The following is a 14,022-nucleotide window of genomic DNA, read 5'->3' on the forward strand; positions in this document are numbered from 1 at the left end:
CAATGACAAAAGATTGAAAATTCCATCAGAAAGCTACAGACTTCAGAACAATATTGATCTTACAAGTGAAAACACTAACAGATTTTAATAAAGCCAGCATTTTCAATATTACAAACTTAAAAAATGCATTTAAAGCATTTTCCTTCAGATTCACTTAGAAACAATGAAGAATTCCTGAGCAACTATTTTTATACCAGTATTCTCCAACCAATGTACATACTACATATGAAATCTAATTCTTACAATTTCTTATATTTTAGAAATTTCCAAAAAATTTGGATTCGGTTCACAGAATAAGTGTGCTTAAAGTCATTCTGTTGCTACTGGGACAACACTGATGTTCCAGATTGCATACAAATTCTGAAATTTTAGTGGGAAAATACCTAGCTTGTATTGCAAGGCTACCAATGAAATGATTATGCAAATGGAAACACATTGGCTTTAAATATTGGATCATCTCTTTTTCCTCTGAAAATACACTGTTTATTCTGTGTATTATTCAGAAGATGCAATTTATGTTTCTTTGAGAGACTGCTGGCACAATTAAAGGCAAGGAAGTTCCAGAAACTTTTCCCTTCACTTAACAGGGTGGCAAAAATTTGAAAAAATATGATTAGTTAATGAGTGCTAACATATTTTTTCTGGGCTGTACTTTTTCATACCAGTGCCCTCAGTATTGCTATATTTTACATAATGACTATAGAATATACAAAACACAATATAAAGATTTCAGAAGTCGAGATAATGCTGAGTATGTCTGAGCAATATAATGCATATATGGAACTGATGGTTGTGTTATTTCAGATGGTGAATGGTATTGGTAGTCAGAATTAAAAAAATTACTTACCAAGATGAAAAATAAACACTAAAGCTCTTTCTGATTATACTGAGCAGTAGTTTCCTCTTCCTTTTGGAATGAAGGACACATAGATGAGAATTAAGAGTAGTCTATAGTATTATGAATTTTATAAAATATGATCTGACATCATTATATTTCTGCCTGTAGAAAAATATGCCTCTTCCCAGACATGTATAGTTTTCCATCCTCTTGAAGGAGTATTCTCTACAAGTGACTTGTACAAAGATTTCCAGCATCCTGTAAAAATTCCACTCAGTGCTATGTCTCTAAAACTGACCATTGCAGGAACTGAAGTGAAATCTTTCAATTTTTACTGATGTCAAAATGAGGTGAAAGTACTCAACAGCTCATAAAAATAGACCCAAAAGCAGCATTATCCAAAAAAAAGTTAAATAAAGACAAGATACAAGACAAGCAGCATCACAAAGTAGAAAAAGACATTAAAACTTCCAAAAATAAAAGAGGAATATATAAAAAAGGACTTTCTCATATCTAACTGCTCTATACACCAATATCTTGAGTATAAGATCAGCTTGTAGCATATCAGCACTGTAAGAGGCCACACAACTAATTTGAGCATTTTTCATTACTTTCCACAGATACAATAGTGTCTCTTAAAAGCTTAACTTAAATTGAAGATATGTGTTTTAAGCCTGTCTTGGTAATTTTCTAAAATTTTCCAGATTTATCACCAAGACGGACTTTCTGATTAAGGAAAATATTAACAGATACATTGTCCCAGGTACAAACTGAAACAATGCCCAGAAATGCCAAGAGACTCTTTTAATATCCCCAAAATATTTTTTCCCTTGGAGCTTCTAGGTCATTGCATTAACTTTCATAAATAAAAACAGAAGAATGTTTAAGAATGGTAGGCATATGTGTGGGACAAAGTAAATGGATAAATACACCTAATCTGTATATCTGTCTGAAAAATTGAAGGTTGCTTTTAAAAGCAGTGTGGTACACCTTATTCCTCTGGAGCTTTTTTCCTTAGGAATGTAGGAAATGCAATAGCACTCAGATGCAGAGTCTAGCTCTTCAAGTACTGTGTTTGCCTGGGACCAATATCAGATATGCGGAAGGAAACCCTGTAACTGATAGGAAGTGAATGACAACTTCTCATGTTGTTGAAGGACTTTTTCCTTCATATGTAATAGCTGATCCATAGTAGCTGATTTCAGCATTTTGCCAGCTCTTTAGCATTTAATAAGGTTTTACTACTTTTGTGGACTGTATCAGGTAGCTGTGCTTATTCCCACTTTTGATGTAGAAGTATTTTCTTCTCTTTTTTTTTTTTTCCTCAGTAACTCATTTATCACTCCTCTCAGCTCTACTAGTTCTCATTTTTTCCTGTCTACTCTTACATTTGATTCTTTCACTTCCATTTTCTGTTCTCCCTCCTTCTCTTCTCAGTAGTTGTCAAAGTGCATTTTTTCTTTCATCATCTACCCATGTCCTGTGCTATAGTGACTGTACTCCTGTTCCCATTCTGCCACATACAGCAACCTTGTCCCTGTTCTCGTCATTCAGCGGTGGACTTGGCAGTGCTGTGATAACATTTGGGCTCTATGACCTTACAGGTCTTTTCCAACCTAAACAATTCTATGTTTCTATGATCATTAAGCTCTTTATATCCCCATATATTATGTATTTATGTATCCACTTATCTTTATTTGCCTGCTTGACATACACAGGAAAGATGCAGAAATTCCCTGATTTGTTTCAAAATCATTTTCAAGGCAGGGTCACAAGTTTGTTCAAATTGTAATTCAGTCCATCTTTCCACACCCAAGGGAACTGGAGTATGAATTTAGTATGAGGGTTTGAGACACTTGAGAGTAGCTGTCTCCACTTTTGCTTATTTAGAGACAGAAAAGATTTACTTCCTAGGAACTCAGCTGAAAACAGGTATTTCTAAATAGCAAGTATTGATAAATGCTTAGATCCAGAATGAGGGCATCTCTGGAATTGGCTCGCTCAGTCCTAGCAACCTGGCAACACGGGCAGTGGCAATAAACTTTTCAGGTCAGGAAAGGGACTGATGTTTGACTGCCAAGCTGGGAAACATGGTTTTTCCTACAAAATGGAATTTTCAGTGGTTTTTTTTCACATTAAAAATATTTAATTTTGCCACACATCTCAAATATCCCATCCTCATACTACCAGTGCAAAACAAGTGATGATTCCATGACAAGCCGTTTGTTAACAAAAATAATTTGGATTTAAAAATAGGTCTTTTTAAATCTTGATAGACTGATTCACTGTTTTGTACAAAAAGCAAAATGGTTTTGCCTGCCTTTTAAAGGGAGAAAAAAAAATCTGAGGTAGCAATTATTTGAGAATATGATGCCTGATCTCATGACATTTTTTTCATTTTATTTGTCTTTATGGCTTTGTAGAAGATGTCTGGTATCTATCAACTGGCTTAAGTGACTTCAGTTTCCTTGCACAACACCCTCAAATCATTTACAGTTACTGTAAAATTATGAAATACACTTACAGGTTTCATGAGGTGAACCCCACACATACAATGCTTCAGAGAGCACAAAAAAATTCTGCTTATTCATTTTGAACACCTGCTGCCACGACACTTTAAATACTTAAATGACATTTAAAGCAACTGTCTATTTTTCAGCCATTTAAACATAGACACATAGACAGATATACTACAAAATTCACTGCTTTAACATAAATCATCATTACATATTTGTTTTACAGTTTATTCCATAAACACATATATCCTCTTACTAATATTATATAAGGTCAGTTTACTGCATTTTTATGAAATAATCTTTGTAGTTACATGATGTTAAGACCATTTTCAAGGCTGCATTATGTGTGACAGTGAGCTTTGTGAGCATACGTGCCAATTCAATAACATGTATTTCTTTAGAAGTCTGGAATATAACACTGAGATACTAAAATAGTACATCAAATATGTCCTTGCTAAAAAAAAAGTCTAATTAGAAAATGTACAATAATGAATCATATTTGTCAGTACTGAAAAAAAGTTAATAAAATTAGTCTGAGTCAAAAGGAAAGGTAATTAATTAAAAATATATATTCAATTTTATGAATTTTATGAAACTAATTATTTTGAAGAGTCTTTATTCTTCCTTTTAGGGTTTTTATGCTATTACAAAGTAATTCACACTATGAATGAGACATGCATAGCTTTGACATTGAAAACATCATTTGCACTCTTAGAATAATTATTCAAAGTGACAAATTTGACTTATGGTGTAAGAGCTATTGGGCTAATCACTGTTTCTGGGGTAAATTCTGTTGTATACTTCATCCCTTTGGATATCAAAGGAGGTGTCAAGAGCCTGTTATTCCCTACTGGTGTGTCATAATTTTACACCAATTGACTGTGTACAACTGCTGCAAAAGCTCATCTATTTCCTAATAAAAAGTTTAAGAACTGCAAGCAAAAATATCATCACAAACAGAAAGAATTAAATATTTGAACATTCAAAGGACCAAACACTTAGCTGAAGGTTATTCTGATTTCACAGAACAATAGTTTATTATTTTTGTCATATACTTTCAGATGTTAAAGGTCTCTTCCAGAAGGTGTTGCTCCGCCCTTGGGAGTAACAAGGTATTTTGGAAAACATAAGCAAATCCAAGGAAAAAATAATCAATCTGCACATTTGTCCAGCTTAAAGAATGAAGTATACTTATAAAAATTGTGTTTATATTATATTTAACTAGCAAATCCCTCAAAACTTCATCTAGTGAGCAAATGTCCCCTTTTCCACTCTGGCTGAATTTACCTTTTCACTGAGAGCCATGATGATCTGGCACATTGAGATGTTCATCAGCAAAGGTGGAGTAGAATCAACACCACATGATGTAGTTTATGCTACAGCTATTTTGCAGTTCAGTACTAATTCATGACAAAGCATAGAAACTCTTTGACTCTCTCTCTCTCTGTGGATTACTGGAGGCACACATGCCTATGGGATGAATCATACTCTTAAAATCTGCCAGAAATTGTGCCAGTTTGCCTCAGGTACAAAGTAACCAATACCACAGCAACAGTCTGCTGCTGCTGTAGGTCTGTGTAGTCACATGTGCTTTAATCTAAGAAATCCACTGTATGAGGAACATTTTTAGGCTGTGGCTTGGTAAGATTCTATATCCTTCTGTGCATCACTTGATGCCTCCCAGAAGGCCTGTAGCAGCATGTCTTTATGTACAACATTAGGTGTAGGAAACAACACAGAAGTGACTATCTGTGTAAAGAAAGAGAATGTGTCTGGTCTGGATTAGCTCTGTCAGATTCAGTCAGAAAACTGAAGTGTAAATTAAACACTGTCAGACATAGTGTATAACCAGCTTACATACTTGCACACAGACAAGCTGCTGTCCTGAAAAACATTCCAGTTTTTCCTGATAACTCAATAGTTTCTTTGCAGTACTTTTAGCATCTCTAGAAATTTGTAAGATATACTACGAAAAGTATATTTACAGTAAAATTATTCTGTTAACCATAACTGAACAAAGTTTTATGTCTGGCTGCTCTCTGGAGTAGCCATTTCATGTCTTCAAGTGTTAAATAAGTGGATGTATTAAGAATCTAAGATATCTCCCCACACTTTCATCAGAGCAGCCAGACTGCTCTGATCAGCCTCTGGAAGTCAGCAGTACATTACCTGTATAGAGGACTTAGGCTCCAAATCTGATGCCTAAAGTAAATGTTACAGTCCATACTAACACATATGTTTATAGACACACAGAGAAACAGTTAAATTCCTAAGTCCTGCCTGTGGAAAGGCTAGATAGCTCAACTAATCTGTACTTGAGCAGTTCCACGGCATTGAAGGTAAAGGGTGAGAGTCTGATTTGTCAGATTAGATGTGGCCTTCTGGGACCTTCAAAATCTGAAATTCTCTTTTGGCTAGCTCTGCAGCAGGTACCTGATACTGCAGGAAGGCTGGTTCAGTGCATAAAATCATGAAAATATAGAGAAACGTAGAACTGTTCAGGAAGGAGAAGAACAAAAGAGAGTCAGTCCATTTATCAAATACACCTTCCTTCACATGTACAGAACCATTCCCTTACCTTATGTTTCCAGTTTCCCCTGAAGCTAGTGAGAGTGGCTAAATATTTGGTCCAGTTTTAATCAGTCATCACTTGGTCGTACTTTTCTGGAGTAAATTAAACTTTTGTTTCAAGAAGGGAGGACCACAGTAATTTCACAGCCACTACAGTACAATTTTGATTCTGTCTCCGTTTACATGGGATACAATGAATCCTTACTGTTCCCACTGCTGTTCTGGGGACATACATCCAGCTCTAGTACATGGACTCCTTTCCTCATTCTCATTGCTATTTCAGCAGATCTATGACTCAGATTTTATGCCTCTTATCTTTGACTTTAGAGGCTGGTTTCCAAAACTCATGTTCATAAATTCATTACGAAAAATCTTACTTCAAACTTTTCCTCCAGACTCAGAGAAAAGTGCAATGACTAAGGATGCAGGAGAACACCATTCCATTTACTGTTGGCATCAGACTATAAATTCAAAGGGAAAGAAATTTTCCTCTCAAAACCTAGATTCTGTTTTAATTATATAATTATAGGTGATAAAAAAGGTGTGAAAGAAATAATTTACAATTCAAATAGTAATATATCTGTAATATATTAGAAATATAGTTTAAAAATTTCTTCATATTCTTAATTAGTATAAAGTTTAATTTCATGCTTTGTATAGAAATTGTAGCTTTACTTGTTACTGCTGTCTCAGCAGAAGGAAACAGAAAAGTTCCTAAGTAGCTAAATAACACTGGGAAATTAAAAAATATTTTATTTTGCTCTTTTTTTGATAATAGAAAAATAGCCTTTAAAAATATATTGTTAAACATATGGGCTTATACTAAAGTAGAATTGTATATTATATACAGTAAGGCAGTATATCAAATATTATCCTGCTATTTTTTTTATGTTTGGTTTGCCTGGACTGGGATATGAATGGGATGCAAAGTTTTCTATCACGTTGAAACAAAGCAAAAATATCCTTAGAAGAATTTGTTATTTTACTGTCATTTGTAGAATATATTCTTTTTATCTATGATTTGTCATATACAGTAACTTCTTTTTTCTCAAGGATTGAGAAAAAAATATAAAGAAATCTTAATCTAATGTCAGAATGCATTCAGAAGAAAAGACACTGTAGATAACAATACTGCTGTGCAATGATTTATCTAACATAGGAACTGCTCCGATCACCATGGTGTGCTGACTGACCCGTAACAATTTTCATCTTTGTTGAACCTGCAGTACTCCCTCAGGCTTAATCAATTAACAGCTTTGCAGAACTGAATAATTATTTTACTATGTGTTTTTCATGGCAATATCCACTTCCTCATTTCACTGTGTCAGAAACGTGTGTTAATGCTCCATGATTTACTTCCATGATTATTACCTCAACCCACTGTCTATTTTATTATCTGTACAATACACACAGGAGACTAGGCTTTTGGAGGTTAGGCTTTTTTGAAGGACTGTTAGCTATGTGATTTTGTTTTACTGGACATATATAAGTATGTACTGTATTAACTGGTTATTTAAAGGAGGGCATAAAGGAAGATGGGTCCATATACTCTGACCCACTGGTCTCTCTTTTGCAGTCACTTGGAGCTGTTAGGCAGTAGCTCATATTTTTCTCAGCTTGACCTTGCTGAAGGTTCTGTGATGTTTCCATTGCAGGTTCTTGAGATACAGGTGTGTGCTGGATGCGTGAATCTGGCATTAATACTAGAATATTATGGTCCACAACTGTTGAGACCTTGGTATATTCTTTGCTGGTTCCTGGAACAGTGTATTTTTCGGTCTTTCCATTATTATCTTTATGTTTCAGTAATACTGTTGGCTCCTCATCTTGTCTGACTTTATGAACTTCTACATAGTCCATTAGTTTAGGATTCAAGAAAGGTGACTTGTCATTATGTCTGTTTTGTTTGACCTGTACTGTAGTCTGTTCAGTTGTGGAATACTCCATCTCTCTTTGCTTTTCCATGTTGTCATGGACAGCTTCAGCGACAGGATATCGTGACTGATGCTTTTCTTCATTTCCCACCAAAACTGATGAAATGTTCACATTTGTGGTACTCAGCATTATCGTGTGTGCCTCCACAGTACTGTGGTAGGCAAACACAGGAAGCTGATTATTAGGTAGTAACTGAACTGCAGGCCATGTGGATGACTTTGTACTCTCATTGTTAAAAAGGAGTGCTTCCTGTTCTGAGGCTATACACTGAGTTTCCCAGCTCCTTTTTGCTCCTTTATTTTCTTGGACAGCTCTTACATCTTGTGTTTGAAGTGCTGATGGAAGGGCACGAGGCTCCCTGCACTTCTCAGAGAGCAGGGAAGGGCTATCACAGCTCCCTCGGCCCGAGTCACTGTCTGTTTCCTTGGGTATCATTTTCATATTTTTACTGGGATTGTCATGGCTTGGCATGAGTTGCTGATCCTCACTGTCCTCTACCTCCAGATATTCTATCAGTAGTTCATCACAGTCTGATGTTGGAGGGAAACCATGGCAACCAAGAGCACTCAGTAATTCTTCAGATTTTCCTGTCTAAGGGAATAATAAATAGGATATAATTTTTCACTGTTAACCTTAGGGTTTATCTGACTAGAACAATTGTGAGCAATTTACATATTTGCTATACAAACACTTCAATAGTTATATCACTAGACCTAAACTGGATTTCTACTGCTGCAGAAAACACTGAAAGAAGGGAAGAAAATTTCTTGAGTTTCCTCAGCGGGGAGACACAATCGCAGAATTCATGTTTCTAAAATGGGAGGACCTGGGAGCTTTTGATGGGTGTGGATCTCCTGAGTTTAACAAGAAGGAAATGGAATGATAGTGCAGCCATGTCCTGCCACCTCAGCATGGTAAGAACTAGTAGGACTTCCATAAGAACCGTTAGGAAGATCACACAGGCATTTCCTCCGGTGTCCCGGGAAACAGCCATGGTCACAAATCTTGTTCTCAAACACTCTCCTACTACAAGTGTGAGGCAAAACTCTGTCTCACACATACCCTCCACATGATCAACCTGAAAGTGTTACCTATTTTAAACATTGATTAATTGAAGGAATTTCATCCTTTACTAGGGTAATCGTGGTTGCTAGTACATAAGTTGGAAAAGTAAGTAACAGTGAATTCTTTTCATGTTCGCTGTGGTACTCACCTCTAACAGATGTTTATCTATGCCTTTTATCTTTGGTCCTGGAACTGGTGGTAGGATGAAGGCCATCATTCTGAAAAAAAACCAGAACAAACACACCAGGTGTAAGTATGGGCCCTATCTCACTATTTGTTCTCCCATTTCCTCAGAATGTGACTGAGATTTTAAATGCTTCTCCCATATCTGATATGTCCCTGTTGGACCTCTGTTTCCTATCTACCCCTCAAGCCGGGTAATTCACAAATCCCCAAAGTACCCTTAGAGGCATTTATAAGAAAAAGAACAGTACAAAGTTATTCAATTGGAAACGTAACACTGCTAATGTCCTTTTATGGCCTTTAGTCCCTTAACCTCTGATTCTCTAATACCACTGTAAATTCATCACTGGCCAAGAAACAGTGAAATGGGGCACAGTTCAGGAGGACTAGGGGGCCTGTCTCTGTATACTTGACTGTCAGCTGACTACTGCTCAACAGGATTTATGGCGAATGACTTGGCTTTTCCAAACACAGTTTCTATCTTTCTTCTACTCAGACAGTACTTTTTTGCAAGACTTGTACAAAAGCAACATCTTTCTTTTTCAAATTTGATTGAAATTAGCCAGCACTGTAATAAATTATTCGGGGAATTGGCAGACAGGTGGGCAGAAAGACAATCTCATAATATAACCTTGTTCACTTTAGGAAATTACAGCAAGACCCAAAGGTGTATCTTCTACAGAAGCAGGGATACTCCAAGTGATGTTTGCTGAATTACATGGCTAACCAAGATTCTCAGATCTAACAGGGACATGTCTTTATCAACTGAGAATTTAGCCTGGTTTCCCTAAGGAGCAGAAATACTTCTTTATCAGTGTAACTAATAGTTTGTAAGAGAACACAAATGCTACAGGAAATTGAGTCAAATATTTGAAGTCTACTTTTGAAAAGCTTTCTGCGATTTTGAACTCCATGCATTTGTGAAACTGGTGACTTACCTGTACCCTTTCAAAATCATTGTCCAGCTCATGATTAAGCATATTAGAGATGACAGGACACCAACAATGATCCACACAACCATATCTTTTACTCTAAAATCTAAGAAACAAACAGAATTATTTAAGGACATACATCTAGTATATGCATAGTCAGCATGCACAAGAAGTCAGAGATGACTTCTATTTTAAAAATTGGCCTAAACTGCCAAACTTGGTATTGAATTTAGAGGGCTTTACTAGCATATATGGATGTCAACAATCATTTTAATATCTAATAATGAATATAATTTTTACTAATGGTACTGCACAGGAAATAAAGTGTCTTGAAAAAATTATACAAAAATGTATGAAGAGGAAAATTTTGTCACAGCCATTTATAGCAATTAGGCTCAAATCCAGTGGTACCAAACCCACAGTCACGTCATTATCAAATACATATCATACAACTCATTAAATAGGGGGTTAAATGACCTAGGACTATATATTAAAGTATTTTTATTGTAAAATAACACTTTTTATATGGAAGTATTGATTTCAAATTAATTCCATATAAAGAGTAATAGCAGCTGTAACTATCTGAAGGCAGTCACTTTTTGTTGCCTGTGTCACAGTTTAAAAGCACTTACCAGTCTTCTTTTAATTAAAAACTACCATCATGAGAACAAATGAGGCAGTAGACAGAAAGAGCACGGTTTAAAGAAGCAAAGAAATTTATTCACCTTCTTAACACCATAAAGTAATGAAGGGGAAAGTTAATTGGATATGGCGCAGGAGCGATAATAATCCAGTTACCTTAGCAACAATGTTCTTGCCTGTCCTTGGGAAAATATGGGATCTGCATGGGTGCCACAAACAGCTAATGAACAAAAATACAATTGCACGTAATAACAATTGCTGAAGGAATGCCTGGCCACTCACCAGTAGGAATCTGAATGTACATTTCTGGGCTCCACTCGCTCCATGATCCGTGATGGTCTGGTTTGCAGTGAATCTGTACAATGTACCTCTTTCCAGGATTTAAACTAAACATTTTACATTGTGTTTGCTGTCCAACAAAAATAGTCTGGAAATTAAACAAAAATCACAGCTAAGGTTTTGGTAACCAAGACAGGAATATAGAATGAGTGGATAGCATTTCCTAATAATTATTAAGCAGGCATGGAATAATGGTACATGTATTTTTTTTCTAAAGTTTAGCTTTCTAACATCAGTGGGAATGTGATCTGGCTCTGGTATACAGTGCAAATTAAACTACTACAAAAACACATCATAAACATATGGCACATAGGGAGGAACTGTGGTAATGGTGGGAACTGTGATGATGAGAGCAACAGAAGGAGGCAAGAAACAGAGATGGGGGAAGAAAATACAGAGAGAAAGAGGGAATGTCGAGTTGGTGGAAATTCACAGGTTAGTAAAAAGTAGGTCTTTCAATGGCCAGGGGGTTGGGAAGTGCTGTGGGAGGGGGAAGGAAGGAGAAGATACAGAGATGGTTTGGAAGGATTGCAGACAAGAAGAGGATGCAGTCAAATACCAAGCTGGAGTCTTTCATTTGCCACTCAGTTGTCCGAGTTGCACATTCTGGCTATAGACAATTACTATTCCATGGCCATTAAAACAACCACCTAATGACTATTTATATAAATTTAAATTATTTTCATAATGTCACTGAGCTTTCTGTCACCTAAGAAGTGCTCATGGTGAAGAACAAATTATCACAAAAGAAACCTGACTAAATGAGAACAAACAATTTAAACTGTCATGCCAATATGATTAATATAAAATGACCACAATTAAAAACAAGTACTTTACCACCTGCTATCATTCAATAACATCTGAAATACCAGTGCTCTCAGTAGGAAATCATACAAGCGCTTTTGAAAAATTATGAACTATTCAGTGCCTCTGCTTCACTGCATTCGTGCATGGAACCTGGATGAAAAAATCTAACTGATCAGAAAACATTATCTAGCAAAAACTTGCAACATCCTTACCTCCCATTCCTCTCCTTCTTCAGGCTTTAATCGCAATTCGTATTCAAGAGTAAGCCATCCAGATCTGACATCAGCCAGTGGAGGTGGAGACCATGTCAGGACCAGATACGGTTTTCTATTTACTGACTTTTTTAATTCCAGAGTTATGTTCACAGGAGGATCTGGCTGTACTGTTAAAATAAAGAACTGTCAAACAGAGTTTTATTTATTTTTTCCTTGCATCCTAGGAAGAAATATAAAATTATGTGAGTGAAGAGTCATCACCTCCATTGTGTCCAGTAATTTAGAACTGATGCTGGAATACAGAAATCAAGAGTTTCCAGATAAAGTAAGTATGGATTTATAATTTGAAAAAAACCCTGAAGAATAGTAAATATGTTGAATTCATGTTGAGATTTACCTTAATCATTAATCAGCAAAAATGTTTTTTTCTTACATTACCATTTATTGCTGGTTTTCCCTACAATCATGTTTCAAAGTTAACATCTTCAGTGTTAAGATGTGTTTAATGATAACCTTATCAAGGTTTGGCATAAATATTTAGAAATGCTGAAAACACAGATGTAGCTGATGGAACTTCCCCCTCCATCTTTTACATTCAGAAAACACAACAGTGTAATCCCAAATGCATATGTAAAGTATCTAAAAGTAAACTGAAACAGCAATATTAAAGTTCTGTCTATATCTCAAAACCAAACCAAAATGGAACAAAGGTTTCTGCTCAGACAGGCTTGCAGCTTCCTCAGTTCAAAGGTAGAGCTTCTGCACATATTGTGTGTGTATTTTACCACTGTCTGATGCAAAGCTTCATCAAGCAAGCAGCCATGGCATAGAGATAAAATATGAAGCAGCCCTTCAGCAGCCCTTTTCCAGTTGCCAGACTCCTGGCAGCCAGATCCTTGGCAACAAAATGGTTGTCAGTGATAATGTTCCATTCTGTTAGAAAAAAACCCCAAATACTTGTACGCAGTCATTCTGTGGAAAAAGTCTGAGAAAGAGATTATCAGTACACTGCTATAAAAAGCACTAATGCAGCTCCTCTTGGGTCTCCTTTTATGTAATCAAATTTAAGTGTTATTTGTTAAAAGATCAATTTGATTTCAGCTGCTTGTACAGTGGAAAAAAGATTTTAGCTGGATGATATTTCTTAGGGTTTGACTGAAAGAAATACAGAAAAACAATAAATGGTTGTCTGAACACAGTTTTAAAGCTTTTAGCATTTTTATGCTTCCTTTGAAAATAAAACGGTAAAGGGATGAATATTGATTTGTTATTATATCAGAGAAGATCTTATTTGTACAAGTCTTTAACATGGATATAATACCATATATGAGAAGAGCTGGAATTAAAATTTTTGTGCCAAAACCCATGATTCTGAATTATCTGTTTCCACAGAAAATACTTTTAAACTCTTACCTATGTAAGTCACATCCACGTAATGAGGATCAGAGACATTACTTCCCATTTCATTAGTTGCCCTCACAGTAATATTGTATATGGTCCAGAAAGAGGTGTGCTTTTTATCAAAGTAGCATGAATTGGGGCCTGCAGTTTTGTAATCAGGACATTCATAAACTTTTTCTTCTCTGAAATGGAAGAATCGCAGTGATTAGGTTACACAGAATAAAACACCTGACTTTGATTACTTTGTATGTCAGCATTATTGATCTGATTTTTCATGCCTGGCGATGCGAAGAAAATCAGAAAACTTCTTCCAGACTAGACTAAAGAGTCACTGGACAATTCCAGAGACTGTACTAAGCATTTCTCCCCCAAAGTAAAGACAACAAAGCCTGTAGAATTTAGGCTTTTGTAGACGCAGCAGTGGGCTAGTAGAGTAAAGCTCTTACTACTCAAAAAGCCATTGTCCACTGCATAGCTCTTACATCTTCCAGAGAGTAAGTAGAAGTGATTGCTGAAGTTTTTGAAGCTATCTGTTAAAAACTATTTCCAATGTTGATTTCACATTTACAGAGAGTTCT

General features: G+C 35.9%; 1 protein-coding gene across 12 annotated transcripts in view; it reads right to left on the minus strand.

The window, feature by feature from the left end:
- Positions 1-59: 59 nt before the first annotated feature.
- The window catches only part of PRLR (prolactin receptor), a 156,126-nt gene continuing 142,163 nt past the window's right edge, over positions 60-14,022 (minus strand). For all 12 annotated transcript variants that reach the window (XM_039390782.1, XM_039390781.1, XM_039390780.1 and 9 more), the window contains 6 exons: positions 13,457-13,626; positions 12,041-12,210; positions 10,965-11,109; positions 10,047-10,146; positions 9,074-9,143; positions 60-8,451 (listed from right to left, as the gene is read on the minus strand). In XM_039390782.1, coding sequence (XP_039246716.1) covers positions 7,435-8,451; positions 9,074-9,143; positions 10,047-10,146; positions 10,965-11,109; positions 12,041-12,210; positions 13,457-13,626 — 1,672 coding nt within the window. In that variant the 3' untranslated portion in view covers positions 60-7,434. The remainder of the gene's footprint in view (positions 8,452-9,073; positions 9,144-10,046; positions 10,147-10,964; positions 11,110-12,040; positions 12,211-13,456; positions 13,627-14,022) is intronic.

Source organism: Pipra filicauda, unplaced genomic scaffold, assembly GCF_003945595.2.
Source record: "Pipra filicauda isolate LSUMZ 115617 unplaced genomic scaffold, ASM394559v2 scaffold86_size2582843_pilon, whole genome shotgun sequence".
Taxonomy (NCBI): domain Eukaryota; kingdom Metazoa; phylum Chordata; class Aves; order Passeriformes; family Pipridae; genus Pipra; species Pipra filicauda.